The sequence below is a fragment of the Melanerpes formicivorus genome, unplaced genomic scaffold (genome assembly GCF_026170545.1).
Source record: "Melanerpes formicivorus ecotype bairdi unplaced genomic scaffold, bMelFor1.0.p_v2 SCAF_1, whole genome shotgun sequence".
Lineage (NCBI taxonomy): Eukaryota > Metazoa > Chordata > Aves > Piciformes > Picidae > Melanerpes > Melanerpes formicivorus.
Genome location: NW_027142353.1, coordinates 58372082 through 58396163, shown reverse-complemented (window position 1 = coordinate 58396163; position 24082 = coordinate 58372082). Strand labels below are relative to the sequence as shown.

At 42.8% G+C, this 24082-nt stretch overlaps 2 protein-coding genes across 4 annotated transcripts in view; one reads left to right on the top strand and one right to left on the bottom strand.

Annotated features, from left to right (window-relative positions):
• Positions 1 to 959, bottom strand: part of NPAT (nuclear protein, coactivator of histone transcription) — a 30704-nt gene extending 29745 nt beyond the window's left edge. For both annotated transcript variants that reach the window (XM_068144719.1, XM_068144729.1), the window contains exon 1: positions 817 to 959. In XM_068144719.1, the coding sequence (XP_068000820.1) occupies positions 817 to 853 (37 nt within the window). In that variant the 5' untranslated portion in view covers positions 854 to 959. The remainder of the gene's footprint in view (positions 1 to 816) is intronic.
• Positions 960 to 1042: 83 nt separating this feature from the next.
• Positions 1043 to 24082, top strand: part of ATM (ATM serine/threonine kinase) — an 83891-nt gene continuing 60851 nt past the window's right edge. The window contains exons 1-17 of one of the 2 annotated variants that reach the window (XM_068144622.1): positions 1043 to 1219; positions 3496 to 3588; positions 3674 to 3786; positions 5972 to 6117; positions 6648 to 6812; positions 8006 to 8171; positions 8463 to 8701; positions 9905 to 10068; positions 10589 to 10758; positions 12805 to 13176; positions 14171 to 14365; positions 14689 to 14784; positions 15799 to 16024; positions 17206 to 17337; positions 19411 to 19536; positions 20183 to 20272; positions 22778 to 22949. In XM_068144622.1, the coding sequence (XP_068000723.1) occupies positions 3526 to 3588; positions 3674 to 3786; positions 5972 to 6117; positions 6648 to 6812; positions 8006 to 8171; positions 8463 to 8701; positions 9905 to 10068; positions 10589 to 10758; positions 12805 to 13176; positions 14171 to 14365; positions 14689 to 14784; positions 15799 to 16024; positions 17206 to 17337; positions 19411 to 19536; positions 20183 to 20272; positions 22778 to 22949 (2635 nt within the window). In that variant the 5' untranslated portion in view covers positions 1043 to 1219; positions 3496 to 3525. The remainder of the gene's footprint in view (positions 1220 to 3495; positions 3589 to 3673; positions 3787 to 5971; positions 6118 to 6647; positions 6813 to 8005; positions 8172 to 8462; positions 8702 to 9904; positions 10069 to 10588; positions 10759 to 12804; positions 13177 to 14170; positions 14366 to 14688; positions 14785 to 15798; positions 16025 to 17205; positions 17338 to 19410; positions 19537 to 20182; positions 20273 to 22777; positions 22950 to 24082) is intronic. The other variant, XM_068144632.1, reaches the window with a different exon arrangement.

Genomic DNA, 24082 nt, shown 5'->3' with positions numbered 1-24082 from the left:
AATGCAAGCTACCAAGAAATCCTGGCAACCAGTGCCAGCAGGTACTTACATGTGGGACTTAAATACAAGTCATGATTTTGATTACCATTTGTTCTTGTCATTGGCAGTATCCAAATAATCCAACCCATAAAGTCACTTAATAAATTCACTCTGCTGCCAACGTTCTGAATGCATTTTGTGCTTTCCACTGACACTGAGCAAACTTGAACTCAAAGCAAACTCGTAGGTGACAGAAACGGAGGGCAAGAAAAAAAACAACATGCTGAACCTGAAGCTTAACCTAGTCTGCTCTGGCACTGTGGATCACTCCTGTAATCAGTCATTCTACTAAACCCCAAACGCCAAGCATGTGTAGAGGTGAACCACCACATTTTTCTTGATTCTTGAAGAACTGGAGACCAAGGCACGGCGGGCAACAGCCCAGCCCAGCCCGCAGGGCCTGCTGGGCTCCCCTGCACCCGCGAGGGCTCCCGAGGCCCAGAGTCGCTCAAAATCGAGCTGAGTCTGCTTTCCGATGGAGATCAGACCGGGCTGGGGTAGCGGGGGGACAGCCCGGAGACCACCAAGCCTGGGGCGACTCTTCAAGAGCAGAAAGTCAGGAAAAAAGATCAGCCCATGGAAGGACGAGCGAGTCGCGGTCGAGGGTCAAGGGCGCAGCCGCTTCATTCTCCTGCCGCGCCAAGGGCGCTGCCGGCATCTGATAATGCCCAGCAGAGGCCCCCTGGTGCGGCCACCACCTCCACCGCTTCCCCGCCCGGGGAGACCCCGCCGCGCCTCAGAGGCGATCGGCGACCCCGGCCCTCACTGTCCACTCACCCAGCACCAGTCGGGCTACGTCGGAAGGCAGCAGCATGGCTCGCGGCAGCAAGGGGCACGGGATAGGAGAGAGTGAGGCAGCGGGGCACAGATCCTGGGAGCGCAGCGCGGCGGCCCCGCCACCAAGGCGAAGGCGCGGAAACTCCGCCAGGCACAGCCGCGCCCGGCCCCTTCCGCCGGAACCTGCCGCTGCCGCGCATCCGCTTCCAGGTCCGTTTGCGGCCACTGCCGAACGTGGAGGTGGAGATAGTGTGCACCGCAGCCGCGGCGGCCGTTCTTTCTCCCCGGCCGGCACCCGCCACTCGGAGGTGGGCTTTCTTCTGCCTTCGCCTTCCGACCCGCACCAGGCCTCCCCCCGACCGAAGTTCCGTGGCCCCGAGGGGCTGCGCCTTCCCCTCCCGAGGTGAGGGCTCCGGGCTCGGCGGGGCGGGCGGCCCCTGAGGGCCCTCACGCGTGCTGTGGGGCGCGCTCGCGGCGGGCGGCCTGGGAGGGCTTGAGACAGAGCTCGTGGCGCCCGTGGGGTGCGATTGCTCTGCACCCCCGGGCGTGAGCGCCTCTGCGGCTGCCTCGTAAACGCCTTGCCATGACTGACTGTCTTAACGGCTTTATTGTTGTCGAAATTAAGAACAAACGAGGGCTGACTTCTTCCCCTTTGATACCCAGTCCGCACAACGAACAACCCATGGTGCCAGAGTTCTTGGTCACCCATGCACCAGTGAAGGTTGAGGTTGGATGTTAGTGAAAAATTCTTCACTGAAAGAGTGGTCAACCATTGGAACAGGCTGCCCAGGGAGGTGGTGGAGTCGCTGTCCCTGGAGGTGTTCAGGAAATGTGTGGACATGGCACTTGGCGACATCATTTAATGGCCATGGTGGTGTTGGTTGGACTTGGTCTTGGAGGTCTTTTCCAAGCAAAACAGTTCTTTGAGTCTGTAAACTACTTTTTTTTAGCCCATCAGCATTTTAGAAGTCATTAGTGCTTAAAGCACAACCAACCTTCATGCATTTTCCTTTCCGTATACATCTGCTGGTCACTGTATCTCTGACCATACTTGAAGCCGTGGTTTAGTAGTCATGAGGTCTTGGATGACAGGTTGGACTTATGATGTTTGAGGTCATTTCCAACCTTACTGATTCTGTGATTCTATGATTCTATTCCCAGATCAATCTTGACTTAAACCAAAGGAAATAAATATACACATAGACAGTAGCTATTTAAAGTGTTGATTGTCTAAATAGATACTTTTATGCTCCCACATTAGTGCTCGAGATGCAGTGCTATATATCATAAAGGCTGATTCTCAGTTGGTTATTGTGGCCTCAGCAGCGTATGCTTGCAGATGCTTCCAACTTGACTTTTTCAGACGGAGTTCCTCTTGGGTCTGCTTTAAAGGGATAAAAAAGGAGAAGCATGGAGGTTGTATACAGTGTCTTTACTGTGATCTGCATCAGCATGATTTTCTGTGAACTAGAAATGCAGTCTAGTGAGTTCCAACCTCTGTTGGAGGAGATGAGGCATGTCTTTAAGTAGTCACAGAAGAAAAAAGTTGATCCCTCTTACCATTGATACTTGACATTGAGACACTTGAATGTGTCCAGAGAAGGGCAATGAGGCTGGTTAGAGGCCTCAAGCACAAGCCCTATGAGGAGAGGCTGAGGGAGCTGGGATTGTTTAGCCTGGAGAAGAGGAGGCTTAGGGTAGACCTCATTGCCCTCTACAACTACCTGAAAGGTGGTTGTAGCCAGAAGAGGGTTGGTCTCTTCTCCCAGGCAACCAGCACCAGAACAAAAGGACAGAGTCTCAAGCTGCACCAGGGTAAGTTTAGGCTTGAGGTGGGGAGAAAGTTCTTCACAGAGAGAATTGTTAGCCATTGGAATGTGCTGCCCAGGGAGGTGGTGGAGTCACTGTCCCTGGAGGTGTTCAAAAAGGGATTGGATGTGGCACTTGAAGCCATGGTTTAGCAGTTGTGACGTCTTGGGTGACAGGTTGGCCTTAATGATCTTTGAGGTCTTTTCCAACCTTATTGATTCTATGTTGGCTTCATAGAAATTTGTCATTGTGGTAGCACTTACCTATGAAAATGCAGGATGTGAGAGATGCTTCTGGCAGCATCAGGTTAAGACAGCTGCTGATAAGAGCTAGCTACTGAAAGTTGGTTCTGTTCACCTGGGTGTATTTAGCTCTGTCATTTAAATGTCATTATAATTTTGTTCCATATTGTCTGACCAGTTCTGTTACTGCTCATAAAAAGGGAGGAAGCTGAGAATTGTGTGAAGGAGGTCTCTCATTTTATGTCTGTTGCTTGTTGGAGCGGATTATGTTTGACGTGAAACTTTTCTTCAGTTTTGTGACTTGAGACACCAATAAGCTTTTCAGTAAAAAGACACTGTGGTTGTGTTTTATACTTGTGTGTTAAATGAAATAATAATAATAATAATAATAATAATAGCAGTAGTAGTAGTAATAAACTTGGTTGGAAGAGACCTTCAAGATCATGGTGTCCAACCCATCAACCAATCCAACCCACCCAAACAACTAACCCATGGCACCAAGCACCCCATCAAGTCTCCTCCTGAACACCTCCAATGATGGTGACTCCACCACCTCCCCAGGCAGCCCATTCCAATGGGCAATCACTCTCTCTGTAATAACTGTTGTATCCATTTGTTTTGTTTGCAGGGACAAATGACACTTCTATTGAGCTGAACCATGAGTCTTGATCTGCTCATTTGTTGTCGTCGCCTTGACAATGAAAAGGCCACGGAACGAAGGGTAAGGAGTTTTCTTTTGGTGTGTGTGCCTCAGTTAGCAGTGACAGATATAATTCATAGTTCTTGTTCTTGAAATACATTTTCAGAAGGAAATTGAAAATTTCAAGCGACTTCTCCGTGATTCTGAAACAGTTCTCCAGCTGGACCGGAATTCTGACTCTAAACAAGGACAGCAACTCAACTGGGATGCTGTATTTAGGTGGGTTCCGGTTCTTCCTTCGTGACTGATTGCAATTTTCTTACGTGGGACATCATTGTTCTGTTTGTTGTGCCTATTTTAATGCTTATATTTTGGCAGATTGCTTCAGACTTCTTGCTGTTGCAGTTTGAGCTGGGTGCCCCCTGCAATGTTTACTTCCTGTATCCAGAAGTCCAGCCCAGAGGGGTGGACACAGGAAATTATGTAGTATTTCCTACCACATTTCTTTGCACCGCTATAAGATCCAGTGTGGGGTCTAGCACTTCCTCTTCTCTTCCTCCTCCGTCAGGTGGTAACTGGGGGAGATGCCTCCTGGCTTTGGGCCTGGCTAGGCCCAAGGCCACAGGGGGATGGGCAGTCTCAGACCTGGCCAGCTGAGACTAGCCTACTAGTGGGGAGGGAAGAAGGAGCCCTGGGGGTTTTGCGTGTACCCTCAGGTGGGGATGGGATCTCTCTGGGTCTGTTTTGGGATCTTTCTTTGTCACTGCGCTTTTGGCTTTCTGTAAATGTTCACTGCTTTCTATTTAAACTTTCCATCACTTTTGCAGTCCGTTTGTCTGAGTGTTTATTGTTGCCAGTGGTGGGGAAGGGGGCTGCCTCAACCCAGCACATTCTTGGTAGCAGAGGATGGTTGCGATCCATCGAGCTCTGGGTTATGGGCCCAGTAAACATTGCAGGGGGCACCCAGCTCAAACTTCAACACTTGCCAGCTTGCAAACAAGAAATTACTTGTGTTAGTCTCTGAAGGAAGTAAGATTAAATTAACTAAAATACAACACTTATCACAAACAGAAGACTTAACAGCTAATTGAATAAACAGATAACTAATTGGGTGATCCTTGCAAAAATGATAGTTACTTTTATTGAAAATTGTCTTCTGCATCTGATTTTCAACATATAGTTCATATGTAGGCTATAGATGGATGAGAGATTTTTTTTGTGCTACCAAGTTCTTTAAGACAGGTCTTTGGTTTGTGAATTGTAGAAGCTGTTCTAAGGTTTGTAGAGGGCTATTTTTGATATAATTTGCTTTAGGGTGTACTACAAGATTGTACTGAGCGTGAGTGTGGTAAGTTAGTAGAGCTGCTGAGGCAGGTGTGTTAGATTTCATGTTAGAAGTGCATCAGAAATACTGATTTTCGATAGTCTGGTGTCTGGTCAGCATTCATTACTTTTGGTAATTGGACAGCATTGGAAAAGTTCTTGCTTCACAGCTATACCAGAGAAAAAGTAAGAAGTATCTGATAAATTTTATATGTTGCTTTTGAGATTGCAAATAATACACTAGAAATACATAGGAGGAATACAAAAGGAGTGACTCTGGACAGAATACAAATAGCATGCCAGCAAATCTGTAGTAAAAGAAGGGAGGTTGTAGACAGGCAGATGTTGGTCTCATCTCCCAGGCAGCCAGTACCAGACAAGAGGACACCGTCTCAGGCTGCACCAGGGGAGGTTTAGGCTGTATGCTAGGAAGAAGTTCTATACAGAGAGAGTGATTGCCCATTGGAATGGGCTGCCCAGGGAGGTGGTGGAGTCACCATCATTGGAGGTGTTCAGGAGGAGACTTGATGGGGTGCTTGGTGCCATGGGTTAGTTGTTTAGGTGGGTTGGATTGGTTGATGTGTTGGACGTGATGATCTTGAAGGTGTCTTCCAACCTGGTCTGGTCTATTCTATTCTATTCTATTCTATTCTATTCTATTCTATTCTATTCTATTCTATTCTATTCTATTCTATTCTATTCACCAGTGACAAACCAGGGAAAAGTATAATTCTTAGAGCCAGAATCTAATCTCTATGTTCCTTTTAAATGATGGCGAAATAAAGCTTGAAGGTTTTCCCCAATAAAAGCAAGGAAGAATACTTCTTACTTCGTTGTGTAGTGTTACAGCATAAATAAAATTATTTAGCATTGCTTTTCTTTTCCTAACTATTAACTATATGTTTAATATATTGCAAAGTTTAAGGAACGTTTGGTTCCTATTCAAGTTGCTTCTAGATTATGTTCAAAAACTTAAACCTCCTTTTATAGATGATTTCCATCATGCTTAGACTGTAATATATTTTACTTGACTTTGGTGTTCGAAAATAAGGATTGTGTGAAGAGCAAGCACTGACACTCTAAGCTAAACCAAGCATTTACCTATTTTATTTAGTTATAAATACTTCTTCTATTTTTCAAGTGTCTTGCAGAAATATTTCCAGAAAGAAATTACAAACTTGCAGCTAACAAAACCAAATGCCTCTGCTTCAACCCAAGCTACCAGACAGAAGAAGATGCAAGAAATTGGAAGTTTGGTCAAATATTTCATCAGATGTGCCAATAAAAGTAATGTATTTCTGTACAGAATGATGGTTTGGTTTTGATGCTTTGCTTTCAACTTTGAATTCTTACTCTGAAGTTAGTTACCAGGATTCATCTTGCTTACTTCCAGGTGTTAAATATCCTCAGTTGAATCAGTCCTTTGTGCTCCTCTGTCCTCACTGATGTTCATAGTGTGTGTATAACTGATGTACCCTCTCATAAGTGATCTTTTCTCTTAAAAACAAGAAGACTTCTAAGAATAGAATGGAATGGAATGGAATGGAATGGAATGGAATGGGATAGAATAGAATAGAATAGAATAGAATAGAATAGAATAGAATAGAATAGAATAGAATAGAATAGAATAGAATAGAATAGAATAGACCAGACCAGACCAGACCAGACCAGACCAGACCAGATTGGAAGAGACCTTGAAGTATTTCTGAACTGTAGGGGGTTTTGTTTGTTTGAAGTAAATATTTGTAAACAATTAATTCCAGATTTTTCTGCCACACTTTGGGTTAATTACAGTCTTGTGTTGTTTCTTCATTTAGGAGGACCCAGATTGAAATGTCAGGAACTTCTGATTTATGTAATGGAAATTATAAGAGATCCAACAAGTTGTGCTGTTTATGGATCTGACTGTAGTAGTATACTCCTAAAAGATATCCTCTCAGTAAGGAAATACTGGTGTGAGATATCCCAGCAGCAGTGGTCAGGTAACATTCTTAAGCCTACTTTCAAATGTTTAGGTGCATTTTAGTTTGTTTGATGCCCTGTTGTGTGAAGTACTATACAAAATCCAGAGTAAAAGAGTGTCACCTTGAAGACAAAGTTGAAATAAGGCAGCAGAGACTAGGAAGTTATTTTTTTTGTTTTCTCACTGCATACTCTTTGTCAGTTGCTTGCTGAAACATGTGCTTAATCAGATTATACATGGTCTCCACAGGGCTTAACATGTATATCAAATTTATAGAATGGGTGTGACAGCTCCAGTACAGATTAGGAGGTGATCTGCTAGAGAGTAACCCCACGGAGAGGGACATGGATAGGAAGTTACCCATGGGACAGCAATGTGTCCTTGTGGCCAAGAGGGCCAGTGGTATCCTGAAGTGCTTTAAGAGGAGTGTGTCCAGCAGATTGAGGGAGGTTCTCCTCTCTACTCTGCCCTGGTGAGACCTCACCTGGAGTATCACGTCCAATTTTGGGCTCCCCAGTTCAAGAGGGACAGGGATCTACTCGAGAGAGTCCAACAGAGGGCTGTGAGGATGATTAAGGGACTGGAGCACATGCCCTATTAGGAGAGGCTGAGAGACCTGGGGCTGTTTAGTCTGGAGAGAAGACTGAGGGGGTATTTGATAAATGTTTATAAATATCTGAGGGCTGGGTGTCACGAGGGAAGGGACAGGCTCTTCTCAGTTACACCCTGTGATAGGACAAGGAGTAGTGGTTGTAAACTGCAGCACAGGAGGTGCCACCTCACCATGAGGAGGAACTTCTTCACTGTGAGGCTCACAGAGCACTGGAATGGATGGGCTCCCTGAAGAGGTTCTCTAGAGACTTTCAAGACCCATTTGGATGCATTCCTGTGTGACCTGCACTAGATTCTATGGTCCTGCTCTGGCAGGTAGGTTGGCCTCAATGGTCACTGGAGGTCGCTTTGAATCCCTAACATCCTGGGATCCTGTGACTTCACTTCCAGACAAGACCACATGGTTTGTTTTTTTTCCCCCTAGTTAACTTTTGTGAATAATGACATGGAGCTCAATTCAAAGTAGTGGCTTCTGTATAGTTAATGCTGTGTTTTCCTTCAAGCTTTTTAATGTCATCCTCTGTAATAAATATGTTTATATTTGTGTGTTTACTACACATGCACATTATATAATGTATTTTTCTCTTAATATCTTTTCAGACTTGCTGGTCCTGTATGGCCAACAATACCTCAAACCATCTGGGAAGATTAATAGAGTCTTGGGGGCTAGGATAATTCACACACTTATGAGGGGGTACTGCTTCCAAACTGATGGGTCAAGCTCTGATATGTTTACCTTCTTTTCAAGAGCAATGCAGTGTGCAAGGTGTGTCACAAGTGCTTCTTTTGTATGCTGACATCTAATTCTAGTGAATTACTCATTTTAAGCCTTTGAGGTTAGACTTGAATAACAGCAATTAGTACCTCTTTAGACATGTTTTGTTCTGTCTTGGAACACCAGTTTAATATATTCTTTAAAATATTACCAACTTCTCTATTTTTAAGGCAAATAATACTCTGAATATAGTTGCTTGCTAGTATTTACATATAAACACATTGTGTGCAAAGAAATAGTATTGTTTTTTCTGGAAGCTTGAGTGTTTGGTTTATGTTGCAGGCAGGAGAAGAGTATTGCAGGCCTGGATCATATTGTTAGAGCAATGAATATCTTCTGCAGTAAGTTTGCTGCCAACTGTCGCATAAGGATTTGTAAATTAGGGGAAGAGATTTCACCTACACTGCTTTATATATGGACTCAGTACAGACCAAATGATTCCCTGAAGGAATCTATAATTGAATTATTTCATCTCCAAGTTCATATTCATCATCCAAAGGGTGCAAAAACTCAAGAGGAAGGTACAGTAAAAAGCTCCCTATTTTTCTTCTGTCACTGTTATGTGATTATTTGAGTTATTGTGCAAGCTTCAAGAGTTTTGATACTAAGTCTTAAAAACAGTAATGGAAGTGATGATTACTTGTCAGTGGTTCTATCCTCTAGGTTAATAGTGAATATGAAAATGAGTTTTCAAGTTGTATGCACTAAAAGAATATTAATTTTTGAAGTCCTGTAAAGATTGGAGGTTTATTTATCAAGGAGGAGAGAGTGAGGGAGCTGGGTCTCTTCAGCTTGGAGGAGACTAAAGGATGACCTCATTCATGTTTATAAATATGTAAAAGGTGAGTGCCCAGAGGATGGAGTCAGGCTTTTCTCGGTGATGCCCAAGGACAGGATAAGGGGCAGTGGGTGGAAGTTGAGGCATAGGAAGTTCCATGTAAACATGAGGAAAAATTTTTTCATGTTGAGGGTGATGGAACACTGGAACAGGCTTCCCAGGAGGTTTGTGGAGTCTCCCTCTCTGGAGATGTTCAAGACCTACCTGGATGGATTCCAGTGTGATCTGGTACAGGTGATCCTGCTCTGGCAGGAGGGTTGGACTAGATGATCTTTTGAGGTCCCTTCCAGCCCCTAACATTCTGTGGTTCTGTGATCAAAAGGTGATTTTAGTTACTAAATCAAAACACAAAGTCCTTGGGGAAAGGAAATAAAGAGTTTAGATTGAGTTTTGACTGCCACATGTGTCATATCTTAACAGGTCTATAAATTACTACTGTGGTCTAAGATGTCTTACTGTCTAAAACTGGTCAGAGCACATCACTTAGTAATTGTGTTTGTGTGTCATGGCAGATTTCAGTTATAGCATCTTTTTTTTGAGAGAGAGTTTTTTTATCCTGTGTTTAACGCTGTCCACAAATGGCAGAGTGTTTCCATTGCAATTCATTGCAGTCTTTCCAGGTATATTATTGTTTATTCAAAATTATTCATTACAAGTTTCATTCCTACCCTAATTACTTCTATATGCTGACTCAGTTCTCTCTCAACTTTTTTGAGTTCTTTACTTTATTCACTCCCCATTACAAGACTTGTTTTACAGGCCTGAATTTGTTAACCTTTGTATGCTTCACTGTGATTTCACCTGTGTTGTTCATTGTGTAGGTAAGTTTACAGATTGTATGGAGTGGGTGGTACATGTTACCTTTTATGTGTTTTTGCATGTGCAGGTGCATATGACTCAATAAAATGGCGAAGTATCTTACATAACCTATATGATCTGCTGGTGAATGAAATAAATCTCATCAGTAGCAGAGGAAAGTATTCTTCAGGCTCACGTAATATTGCTGTAAAGGAAAATTTGATTGAGTTGATGGCTGATATCTGTCATCAGGTAACATTTTGATTTGAATGTAAAGTTGACTGCATACTTACTGTGTTGTTTTGCTTTTTAAAGTAATATGGCTTTAGTATTTCCTCAAAACCATTTACTGAAGTAAAGGATTTGTCTGTGTTCCATTATATGTGTTCAAGAGAGGATTAGGTGTTCAAGAGGGGATTGGACGTGGCACTTGGTGCCATGGTCTAGTCATGAGGTCTGTGGTGACAGGTTGGACTCGATCTTTGAGGTCTCTTCCAACCTTGGTGATACTGTTAATACTACTGTATTTTGTTGTTTTGTTCAGTTTAGAAATGTGTGTCAATTCCTAAAGTATACTAGGTCCCGCTGGTGTTGCTTACTAGACTATAAAGCAGAGCTTCTGTTGTAGTAAAGAATAACAAATAATTCTGATTGCCTCTTTAGAGGCTTTGTACACAGTAAAAAATGCACTCTTTACTTTGACATTGCATTTTTTCCCCGAAAAAGTACTTTTTTCTTACTTTGCCTACTTCTACATTTTTCTATATCAAAGGTTTTCACAGAGAATACCAAAGATCTGGAAATAGCCTCAACATATGCTGCTTCCCAGAAAGAATCCAGTGATGAAACGATGCCAAGCAAGCGCAGGAAGATTGAACCAGGCTGGGAGGTAATTCGAGACAACCTGCAAAGATCCCAGAAGGATTTTGATGTCATACCTTGGTAATAACATCTTTACATGAAGCAAATATCACTCCAGATACCTTTTTACATTTAATGTTGTGCTTTCAAATTAGGTGTCTGCACATGCTGTAGTTGCATACCGAAGTGCTAACATTAGGTTATCGCAGCATTTGTAAAGTAGTGAACAGTGTTCTTGGCATTCTTGCTTTAAAAACTGTTCTGTGGTTTCCTGAGAAATAACAAATGAGGTCTGGTAAACTGTATTGTAGTGTGTGAGATGTTACTGCCTCTGATTTTTTTGCCCATCTTTTGTGCTAGTTAGTGTTGCGTGCATGGTCCTTATGTGTATTAGGAAATTAGTGTGTGATTTACTGCTATCTGAGGATGGCTGTGTCATAAGACAGCAGCTGTTAGCACTTTGGCCATTTGTGGCTATAATTTTCCATAGTTTTCCATAATACCTGGACCTTGATTGAGTGACTTCTGAACTGGAGGTAGAGCTTACATGTCTTCCACTTCTGATTGCTGCAGAAGGAGTCTGTAGCAGAGACCATAGCAGGGAGTCAAGTCATTGATAAAAAAATGTAGCTAGACTTCTCCAGAATTTAACAGTTGTAGTCCCAAATCCAAGAATCTTGACTTTTCAGCTAAAATAGATTACCCTGGATGTTTTTTGCTGCCTCTGTTGTTAGTGTTTTCTCCATTGTCACTGCTGTACAAGATACCAGCTGCTTGGGAATTGGGTCCTGAGCTGGAGCAACAGATGCGTGTGTGTGTGTCTATTGCTAGCAATATTGAGGCAGAGTGGCTGCTTAGGATCCAGTTGTTAACATGTAGTTCTGTGTGGCCAGGTGTAAATCTACAAGAAATACTGTATCATAATGAATAGAATAGAATAGAATAGAATAGACCAGACCAGACCAGGTTGGAAGAGACCTTCAAGATCATTGTGTCCAACCTATCATCCAACACCACCTAATCAACTAAACCATGGCACCAAGCACCCTATCAAGTCTCCTCCTGAACACCTCCAGTGATGGTGACTCCACCACCTCCTCGGGCAGCACATTCCAATGGGCAATCACTCTCTGTGTAGAACTTCCTCGAAACCTCCAGCCTAAACCTCCCCTGGCGCAGCTTGAGACTAATAAAGGTGCAGCCATTGCTATGAGAGAAATCTATCCAATTTACCATCCTTAACATTTTGTTCATTTCATAGTTTTTATTTTTCATACCTGCAGAGGTGATGTTGTAATGTTTCCTGTGTGAACACAAGCCCTACGAGGAGAGACTGAGGGAGCTGGGATTGCTTAGCCTGGAGAGGAGGAGACTCGGGGGTGACCTTATTGTTCTCTACAACTATCTTAAGGGAGGTTGTAGACAGGCGGATGTTGGTCTCTTCTCCCAGGCAGACAGTATCAGAACAAGAGGACACAGTGTCAGGCTGCACCAGGGGAGATTTAGGTTGAATGTTAGGAAGAAGTTCTATACAGAGAGAGTGATTGTCCATTGGAATGGGCTGCCTGGGGAGGTGGTGGAGTCACCATCAGTGGAGGTGTTCAGGAGGAGACTTGAAAGGGTGCTTGGTGCCATGGGTTAGTTGTTTAGGTGGGTTGGATTGGTTGATGGGTTGGTCACGATGATCTTGAAGGTCTCTTCCAACGTGGTTTATTACTACTATTATTATTATTGTTGTTGTTGTTGTTATTATTGTTAGTAGTAGTAGTAGTATTTCATCCTTGAGTTTACTTCCTCAGTCAGAGTGTGTAACAGCCTTTTTCTGGAGAGAAATTAATTTTTTACCTAAAATTTTCTTCCATTCTGGTCAGAAATCAGTGAACTTAGCTTGTAAGAAATAAGGAATCAGTGAAGTCACCTTGTAGGAAATTACCAGTGATAGGCTAGACATGAAGATTTACAAGTAACACCAGTAGAAATGATGGATCTTTAACCTTTGGTAGTAAACAAAACCACTTAGTACTTTAAAGTACAAATGTGAAATGACAATCAGAAACTGTTCACATACTTTTGAAGACACAAATTTAGGTATGTTTGATATTAATTGTTTCACTTTGTGTTTTTAAGGTTACAGATTACAGCTCAATTAATATCGAAGTATCCCAAGAGTCTTCCTAACAGTGAGCTGCCTCCCTTACTCAGTGTGCTTCACCAGTTGCTACCCCAGCAGCGCCGAGGGGAAAGGACCCCACACGTGTTGAAGTGTCTTACAGAGGTAGCTTTGTGTCAAAACCAGAAAACTGATTTGAAAAGCACTCAGAAGTTGGAGCTCCAGAGGATCTGGGCAAAGATTTGTTCTCTTACCATTCGTAGTGCAAGCTTCCAGCAAATTGAAGTGGAGAGCTTTGGGCTACTTGGAGCTATGATTCAAGGAAACCTTGTTGTCACAGATAAAGAACTCTGGAAGATATTTTCAGGACCTGCATGCAAACCTTCAAGGTAAAATGGGAAGCAAGGATAACATTTTGTGTCTGATTCACATTGGTCTTTACTGTGCAACCAAAACCACTGTATGATTCCAAATAGTATCATTGTTCTTGGGGATGTGTTTCTAGTTAAGAACTTCAAAGAGTTTGAAATGGGCATAAATGCATACGTAAGTCTGAAAGCAGAGGCAGGAGAGGCAAGCCATTTAAAGTTCAAAATAAAAATTCATCAAATTTAAAATTGACTAAAGTGGACTATAAAATCTATCTGAAAGAGATGTTGACTGTCTTTAAAGTTACAAAATATGTTTTCATCTAAATATATTCTGATTCTGTAATGAGTATTCTGAAATGTTGCTCGAGCGTTTTCAGACAAGGGCAACAAAGCTGCTTCTCAAGCCCTATGAGGAGGGGCTGAGGGAGCTGGGGTTGCTTAGCCTGGAGAAGAGGAGGCTCAGGGGAGACCTTATTACCATCTACAACTACCTGAAGGGAGGTTGTAGCCAGGTGGGGATTGGTCTCTTCTCCAGGCAACCTGTGACAGAACAAGAGGACACAATCTCAAGCTGCACCAGGGAAGGTTTAGGCTGGAAGTTAGGAAGAAATTCTTCCCAGAAAGAGTGATTGGCCATTGGGATGTGCTGCCCAGGGAGGTGGTGGAGTCACCATCACTGGAAGTGTTTAAAATAAGGCACTTAGTACCATGGTTTAGTTGGTTAGATGGTGTTGGGTGATAGGTTAGACTTGATCTCGAAGGTCTTTTCCAACCTACTTCTGTATTCTGAAACAGCCTTTTAAAAAGGCAAGAAATGCCTGTAACAGCCACAATGTGGCTTTTGAAAATGCAGAGATTCTAATAAAGGAATTTTCCACTATGTGTGCTTATTCACTTGCTTATGTGGTTGATGCTTCCTGAGGGTGCAGAAATACTGACTTTGCTTCAGAGTGCTGACCAACAAACGCCACGTGGTTTCTCACAAATGCCCTGTGTCCCATTTTTGTTGCAGTTCTGCTGTATATTGTTTATCACTAGTGATGTCTGCCTATTCAGTGCCAGAAAATTTGGACATAGGAATGGAACAGAACAATTGTGAAAGAAATCCAAGTTCTGTGTTAAAGGAGGGAATAATGAAGTGGGTACTGTCTTGCTGTTTGGAGGAGGAAATGGAGGAATGTGCAGAGTTGCCTGCTGTGCTCTGCAGGTAAAGTCTTTGTGACATAGTTTTATATGTAAAAATACCACCCTGTATCATAGAAAATGGTTTAGAGAGCAGTAGATTTGCAGAACTCTAATAGGTTAATGCTTTGGTAGAGTTATAGGGGTTTTAAGCTTACTGTAGAATGTCATTGTGGTGACATAATTCAGTTACCTGTCCATAGCAAAGCAGATACATGAACTCTGTGTTAGAAATCTTAGCTGAAAACTTGCACTTCTTTGAAGATGCACTGTTAGTGTGATGAATGTTTGAGTGTGCTGCTTCAGGATTCCCAAGAGGTTGTCTGATTGCTTTTCTTGTTTTTACAGCCATTTTCCTCATCTTCTATTACAAAAAATTCTCGTGAGCCTTACAATGAAGAACTGTAGAGCTGCCATGATTTTTTTCCAAAATGATGCTAAATGGTATGGTTTTTAATCAATCTCTATAGATACCTAAGCTTCTTATATTTGGCACTTCAGCAAGTAGAGACAATGAAATGTGTAATTCCTCAAGCTCTTCGACATCTTTCTCTACACCATCTTTCAGAACCCATAAAAATAACAATGCTTTTGCAATTTCCCAAGGTACTTCAAGGCAGACATTAAAATAGTCTCTTGCTGTCAGAGTCAGAGCTTTGGGTACCAAAAAACCACACCTTATAAGGAATATATGTATCATCTCTCTTCAGCAATACTGCTCAATATTTGGCTAGTTACGCAGAAGTACGTTAGGTATTTTTAACTCTTTACAATTATGTTTTTCAAACAATTTGTACTTTATACAAATACATATTCATGCTTTTTAACATTACCTTCCATTCCAAAGGAAACATATCTTAAGAGTTTTCTTGAAGATAGCTGCTAAACAGCAAGTTGCCTGATGCTTACTGTCCATATGTCCCCATGCCACTCCACCTATATTTTGTGGCCCCGGCCGCACATTACTTGAGTCTACCAGAGTCACTGCATGAATGCTATTGAATCTTCTACTGATGCACTTGTTCAAGCTATTGGACTGTATCCAGTTTCCTCTTAATGAAACTAAAATGTGTATAACTTGTTCTGATAGATGATGAGACTTTCCCCCTGCAAGTTAAAAATGCTAGTTTGAAGAGGTTTGTTAATGTCTGCTTTAGTTGTGTAAAGTAGGTTGAGGTCAGCCATCATAGCACAAAACAGATGCTGCTGTATTGAACTACAGTAGAAAGTATGATCTGTGTGCAGGCTTCATTGTGCCTTCAGACAAAGGCGAAATGTTAGTATCTATTCCACAATGCAAGTCATCTCAGAAATTAAAGCTTAGCCAAATTTTGGAAGCCCAAAACTATGAAATATTTTATTTTGCCTCTGTTTGTTACTTGCATTTAAATAATGGCTTTAAAGACTTTTAAGTTGGACACTGGCTGCTAAAAGAAAAATGATTTTTTTTTCTTCAAGTATGCAACACTTGCAGGGGAAAGAAGAAAACAGTTTTTCTGACATTGAAGAGCTGTATCTGCAGACAACATTTGATGAAATGGATATTTTCGCTAATTTTGCAGTCAGTGTTGCAGATAAAAATGTGACTGGTTCAAGACTTGCCATCAACCAAAATCTTAGGGAAACACTGGAGAACTGTCTTTCAGCAATGTCAGAAAAGCTGTTAAACAGCAGTGCTCCTAAGGTAAGTTAGAAATTTGTTCCATCCTTTTATTTGTGCTCTCAGACAGTATGTTTTCAAGATAATGTGTATGATTTTTTTGTTCCTTTTGCTGCTAAAAATTAACCACAAACCTTTTTAAAATTTTATCCAGTAATACAAAGCAGAGGTCTGGATATCTGTACACCACTGGCAAAATATCCACAGTTTTCATAAGTATGTGGGAATACGTAGAAGCTGCATAGAAGTGGAAGTGTGTGCAAAGTTGTCACATAAACCACTGTTACTCTTCCTCTTGTGATGTTGGTTTCAGCTTCTGTGCCCCTAGCTCTTGCTAGTTTTCAGCCAAGACAGCCTGAGACCCACAGGTCTCAAATAATGTGGTAGGTTGAAATTTCACCCCCCAGCAGCCTATGTGTCCAGAGAAGGGCAACAAGGCTGGGGAGAGGCCTTGAGCACAAGCCCTATGAGGAGAGGCTGAGGGAGCTGGGATTGTTTAGCCTGGAGAAGAGGAGGCTGAGGGGTGACCTCATTGCCCTCTACAACTACCTGAAAGGTGGTTGTAGCCGGGAAGGGGTTGGTCTCTTCTCCCAGGCAACCAGCACCAGAACAAGAGGACACAGTCTCAAGCTGTGCCAGAAGAGGTTTAGGCTCAAGGTGAGGAGGAAGTTCTTCACCAAGTGAGTCATTTGTCATTGGAACAGGCTGCCCAGGGAGGTGGTGGAGTCACCATCCCTGGAGGCGTCTGGACGTGGCACTTGGTGCCATGGTCTAATCATGGGGTCTGTGTTGATAGGTTGGACTCAATGATCCTCGAGGTCATTTCCAACCTTAGTTATACTGTGATACTGTGATAAAACTACCACAAATAGTCAGGTTTTGTAAGAAGAGGCAAATGTGTGAAGGAGTAATTGTAAAGAAAGCTGAAAATACAAACTGTATTAACAAGATCACAGCCAGTGCTCAAGGGATTATCCCCCTTTACTCTATGCTTTTAGCATCTGAAATACCGCACCCAGCTGTGGGCCTTGCAGTACGAGATGGGCATCTAGTGCTTTCAGTGGGGGCCGCTGAGGTGGTGGGAGACAAAGAGGAAACCGTCCTTGCTCAGTCTGGAGTAGAGATTCTGTGTGACTCTGTGTGTGTATTTTGTTGGAAAAGTATAATGATAAGCTACTGTTACTTATACTATGTATTTCATGTAGTTTAAGGTTGTTGCTGCGGAGCACCTTGTTCAATGTGCCAGTCTCCTTGTGGGTGTTCTTGCTTGCTATTGCTACACTGGGCTATTTAAAGAAGAAGATGCCTGTAAATCAGAGTTGTTCCAGAATGCCAGGGTAAGTAGGAATGTGTTTTGGAGCTAATAAAATTTGAAGAAACCATTGAATAGAAAATAGTTGTAACAATTCCATTCATATTGACACATTTTCAGAGCATGAGTATTTCCACTGGTTTCTGATTGCAAAAAGGCAATTGGGAGAGGTTTAAATTTGTTACTGCTTCTGAAAGAGAGGAGTTGAAATTCTTTCAGTACAGCAATGCATCAGTTTTGCAGTGGAGAGTATGCTAAATGTTGTTACATTTTTGAGTCACTTCTTGACCTGGGTTAATGTAGCCTGCTTTCACAAGTCCCCCTACCCTCACACAGATTGGGAGGGAAAGTAACACCAAAAGCCCCTCTGGACTGAGATGAAGAGTTTACTGAGATGATATGATAACCAGTTACCTTAGCGAAAGGCAGCAGCAGCCAGTCCAGTGATGAAATGATTCCTCCCTGACCCAAGCACACAGCAGCCATTCCAGTGACAAAAGACCAGTACCCCAAACATAGAAACTGGAAGCAGCAACCAAAACAGCCAGCCTCTCATGTGAGAATCTGAACTTCAAGCCCCATGATACTTTGCTTCAGCCAGTACTTCATTTTGAAGCTGGCATTGACAGCACCATAGTGTTGAATATCAGCAGCAGGTCAATTCAACCCATGACATTGTCCACCCCTTATTCTATACTATCTATGACATGGCCAGCAGCAGTTAACATCATCTAACATATATCATACAGCAGTCACTGTCTATTCTCAGTGAAAATGAGATCATGTTGTGATACACAACAGGCTTCGTACTGCAGGTGCTTCGAAGCTCCATTCTGTTCCATTACAGTCTGGATCAGTCTATGGCCAGTCCAAGTGGTGGGGCTGTGTTTCTACCCCTGGGGCAGTTGATTCCAGTGACTCCTTCTATTCCTCCAAGTGAAAGCAAACTGTGGCTTGCATTCTAGTGCTCTGCTTCCCACACATCCAGCTGTTGGGATTCCCCTGTCATACCAGAAATGCAGGTTGGGTTTCAACCCTTGTGGTTTGATGGCATCAGAGTATGCTGTGCACCTTTTAGGAAAATGAAATAATCATGGACATGTGGACAAAGCAGTGCTTAAAGGATAACAAGTCCTTTCATTTATAAGTCTTTTATGCAGGAATTTTTGAAGATCATTTGGTGATTTAAACCAGCATGAACACAGCTACTGCTGCTGTTACTCCTGCTAGTACTGTGTGAGGTAGTTTCATGCTTAAATATGGAAACTTGAAAGTTACACATTATGGAAAGATGCTGTGGGTTTGTGATGAAAATGTTGATGTTTCAGGCAGCTCTAGGCCATTTTTTCTCACTTCTGGAGTAGAATAGGTGAAACACAAATCAAAAGAAGTCCAAACTAATGTGTCAATATATGCTATAAGTATCAAAGCTGTTTGAATGAGAATCCCATCCTTTTGTATTGTGGTGGTTTGAGCCTTAACTGGGAGTTAAGAGCTCAGATGGGAGCAAGGCTGAGAATCCCTCCCCTACTCCCCCGTCCTCCCTCCCAACAGAGAGGGGAGAAAAAAAGGAAGGAGCAAATCCACCCAACAATAATTTGGAGTCAGCTTGGAAGTAGAGAGGTTAAGAGTTGTCTTTAAACAATATACATATATATATAACAACAACAGGGAAGGTTCACAAGGGCAAGGAACAAGGATGGATGGGAGTGGGACAAAAGAGAATAATACAAAACCAGTCTTTCTCTGAGGAGGCACAGAGGCAGCAGGGAGAAGGATCAGGTCCGACCACATGGCAGAGGAGCAGGAGGGCAGCTGCAGTAGCCTTCATCCAGTAGAGGCAGGAGCCAAAAGGGGAGCTAACAGCTACAATATCCTGCTTTTATACCCTAGCTGGGCAGGGAGTGGGGAGTGGAACAGACTCAGCTTCCCAGGGGGGAAGCGCCCTGCAGGGAGGGTAAAGTACCCGCAAGCCCTCCACCCTGCTTTGGTTTTTTTGTTCCCAGAATGGGCGTTAACCCACCACGTGTATCTGTGTGTGTGCAAATGCATAAAGGAATTTAACTGAGGTATTTTAACTGTCTTATATTTTTACTAGTCTCTCATTCATTATGTTGGAGAAAGAATTTCTCAGTCTAAAAACAAACTGAATGAAGATGTCCAGATCAACTCGCTGAGGACTTTGATAATGCAGTGTACAAAATGTTTGTGCAATTGTACCAAGGTAAAACGTATAAATTAATTTATATTTATTCCTTTCTAAGATCATGGTTAGGCCACACCTCAAGTACTGTGTCCAGTTCTGGGCTCCTCAGCTTAGGAGGGATGTTGACTTGCTGGAGTGAGTCCAGAGAAGGGCAACAAAGTTGGTGAGGGGCTTGGAACACAAGCCATATGAGGAGAGGCTGAGGGAGCTGGGGTTGCTTAGCCTGGAGAGGAGGAGACTCGGGGGTGACCTTATTGCTCCCTCTACAACTACCTTAAGGGGGATTGTAGACAGGCAGAGGTTGGTCTCTTCTCCCAGGCAACCAGTACCAGAACAAGAGGACACAGTCTCAAGCTGCACCAGGTGAGGTTTAGGCTGGATGTTAGGAAGAAGTTCTACACAGAGAGAGTGATTGCCCATTGGAATGGGCTGCCCGGGGAGGTGGTGGAGTCACCATCGCTGGAGGTGTTCAGGAGGAGACTTGATGGGGTGCTTGGTTGCATGGTTTAGTTGATTAGGTGGTGTTGGATGATAGGTTGGACACGATGATCTTGAAGGTCTCTTCCAACCTGGTTTATTCTGTTCTATTCTATTCTATTCATGCCTATGATACTTCAAAAAAATGAAAGACTAACCTGCATCTGTACATCTTGCTTTCTTACAGAACAGTACCAGTAAGATGCTGTCTAATATATTCCTGCGTTTGTTTACATCAAAATTCATGAATGACCTCACAGATATTTGCAAACATCTGGTATGTTCTGTCTATTTCTAAGTGCAGTGCCCTTCTATGAGAGGATGGTTTTTACAATAATTTGGAGGCAAACCAAATAAGATACTTGTTACTAGAAAAAAAACCACAAAATACATTATGTTTTATGGAGACCTCCTGACTGGAAGCACTTCTATCTAGCATTTGAACACAGGTGTAAGGAAAGAATGAAAGCAGATGGAGAACATTTGATCAAGGTTAGCATGCCAGCTCACATTACTTAAAAACAAACAAACCAACCCCAAACCCCACAACAGATTAGGTTATTTTTTTTAATAGTGGAGGGTAGAAAGGCTCTGCAGAGGGACCTCGACCGACTGGACAGATGGGCAGAGTCCAATGGGATGGCATTCAACAAGTCCAAGTGCCGAGTGCTGCACTTTGGCCACAGCAACCCCATGCAGAGCTACAGGCTGGGGTCAGAGTGGCTGGAGAGCTCCCAGACAGAGAGGGACCTGGGGGTGCTGATTGACACCCACCTAAACATGAGCCAGCAGTGTGCCCAGGTGGCCAAGAAGGCCAGTGGCATCCTGGCCTGCATTAAGAATAGTGTGGCCAGCAGGAGCAGGGAAGTCATTGTGCCCCTGTACTCTGCATTGGTTAGGCCACGCCTTGAGTACTGTGTCCAGTTCTGGGCCTCTCAGTTTAAGAAGGACATCGAAACACTTGAATGTGTCCAGAGAAGGGCAACAAGGCTGGGGAGAGGCCTCGAGCACAAACCCTATGAGGAGAGGCTGAGGGAGCTGGGATTGTTTAGCCTGGAGAAGAGGAGGCTCAGTGGTGACCTCATTGCTCTCTACAACTACCTGAAAGGTGGTTGTAGCCAGGAAGGGGTTGGTCTCTTCTCCCAGGCAACCAGCACCAGAACAAGGGGACACAGTCTCAAGCTGTGCCAGGGGAAGTTTAGGCTGGAGGTGAGGAGAAAGTTCTTCACTGAAAGAGTCATTAGTCATTGGAATGGGCTGCCTGAGGAGGTGGTGGAGTCACCATCCCTGGAGGTGTTCAAGAGGAGATTGGACATGGCACCTGGTGCCGTGGTCTAGTAGTCATGAGGTCTGTGGTGGCAGGTTGGACTCGATGATCCTCGAGGTCTCTTCCAACCTTAGTGATACTGTGATACTGTAACTTACATATAGATTTTATTCTACAGAAATAATTTCTATGCATACTTGTGTTATAGAACTCAACTAGAACTTGCATAGTTTTAGAAGCTTCTTTTAATTTTGTTTGATGGACTTACATGCCTTAAAACACTTTAAAGGTGTTTATTATATGGGTATTAAATCTTCTAACTGTAAGTGAGTTGCCTTTCTCCATGTTTAGCACAACACTTAAAAGTTACCTTTTTGGAACACTGTCCTGTAGTCAGGTCTAGGTAGGCAAAATCCTTTGAGTTTTTTTCTTGTGATGAGAGGCTGAGAGTTCGTGCCTTCTGTTAACTTGTCATCTGCTGGGGAAAATAGGAATTATCAAAAAAGATCATATCCCTCTCTTCCATTTCTCTGTGATTATGAAGTATAGTGAGAAGTTTGTGAGTCTTGTAGAGAATTCTTTTTTAAATACTAACAATATCCATGGCACCATGTCAAACATAGAGGCTAATATCTGTCTTAGGAAGCTTGTACCCTAAAGAGAATAGTACAAATCAAACAGTTCACGTGTGTAAAAGACATTGATCACAAAGGATGAAATTCATCAATTCAGTGTAGCCTTTACTGTCTTTACCCATTCTAGTTCTGTAATGTGGTGGGTTGGAATTTCCCCCTACATTAAATAAGCACGACCAGATCAGTTGGAAGGCAAATGGTAGCTGTATTTACAAAGCAAAGCTACAGTCTACAATGGAATGCAATGAATATGTACAAAATATACAGTATTTACAATATTATACAGGTGTTTACAATCAGAAAACAGAATGGAAACCCCCCCTGCATCCCCTCTGGGGTCCCAGAGAAGCAGGGAAGCTGCCCCACTCCACCAAACCCCCACCTTTCTTCCCCCTGTAATAGAAGAAAGAGAAGGAGCCCTTAGGAGGAATGTTAGTCTTGCCTGCAAGGTCAGCTAGCAGCAATTAGATTCTTCCCAGCTGGGCAGAACAGCCAAGCAGCCAGAGGAGAAGAAAAGGAATAAAAATGAAATTGAATGTGTAAGATTGTTAGGGTACATCTGTGTCCATCCCACACATTTATGGCCAATGAAATTCATTTAGAATAATCTTTTGTTTTCCTTTTTACACCCAACTGTGAATTGTTTATATTTTTCTACTTTTCTGCTGAAAATCTGCAGCTAACTTTTATAAGGCATAGCCTAAAACTGCCACAGGTTCACTGGAAAATTCATAGGATCATAGAATGGTTTGGATTGGAAGGGACCTCTGAAAGGTCATCTAGTCCAACCCCCAGTTGGAGAGTCTTTCCCTGTGTTATGCCAGTGGTATGCTTCCTGTCCTTAAAAGCCAAGTTGAAAAGTGTGTGGTGTTTTTGCCAGATGACATTTACTGGAAAACCAAGTGAGCTGGGAGAAGTGGATCTAATGGGGAATGATCCTGAAGAGAGTATAATGGAAGTAGATAACCAAGTATCTGATGATCTGTTTGCTGATCATTCGGTGGCTGATGTTAGTGATACAAATGAATCTGGTGAGATGCAAAATGTAACAGGTAAGCATTCTCTGTGGCCAAGACTATTTGCTGAAGCTTCTTTTTACAAACTGCTCTTTGCTTGAAAGACAGTGAGATACAAAATTTTGCTGCTTTGTTAATAGCTGAAGCAGGTAATGGTTGAACTAGGTATTTTCTAACGAGCAATTCTTTATGAAGTCAACTTTATTTTAACTGCAGATGAACAGGAGTGTCCTTCCTCTTAGGAGCTACAAATGCTGATGTTCTCTTAGTTTAAGTTCTGTCTTAAAACGGTGTGTATCTTAGTTTTTAATCAGGACAATTATTGAATGAGAAGGAGCTCAAGGTATTTAGGGCAATAGCGTATCAGGAGCATGTGATCTAACCAGAGTGGCTGAGGGAGCTGGGATTGTTTAGCCTGGAGAAGAGGAGGCTCGGGGAGACCTCATTGCTCTCTGGAACTACCTGAAAGGTGGTTGTAGCCAGGAAGGGGTTGGTCTCTTCTCTATAGCAACCAGCACCAGAACAAGGGGCACAGTCTCAAGCTGCACCAGGGGAGGTTTAGACTCGAGGTGAGGAGGAAGTTCTTCACCGAACAAGTCATTCGTCATTGGAATGGGCTGCCCGGGGAGTTGGTGGAGTCACCATCCCTGGAGGCGTTCAAGAGGGGATTGGACGTGGCACTTGGTGCCATGGTCTAGTCATGGGGTCTGTGTTTATAGGTTGGACTCAATGATCCTCGAGGTCATTTCCAACCTTAGTTATACTGTGATACTGTATTACATTAATGCCACAAACTGTGGCTAGTCTGTTTTTCCCATCATGTTGTATAAGTGCCTTTAGAAGTATCTTCTCATAAATAATACTAATGACTAAAGTGTGCAGTTGCAGAAAGTTTGAAGACTTCTGAATGTTTCAGGAAGATGGCATTTACAACTGTTTCTTTCAGGTTAAAATTGATGCTTCCATGTGGATATTGGCATGGTAGTAATTTTCATCATTTCAATGTTGGGGAAGCTTTGAGCTTTGGATCCATAGTTTAAAATATGTCCTGAGTTATAGTTGACAACATAAAAGGACACAACTGCAGGTGGTTCTGCTGAGTTCATTGTACCCTTGATGGAGAAGTCGACCACACGTATGAGCATATAAAATGAAAAACCTCTAGTTTA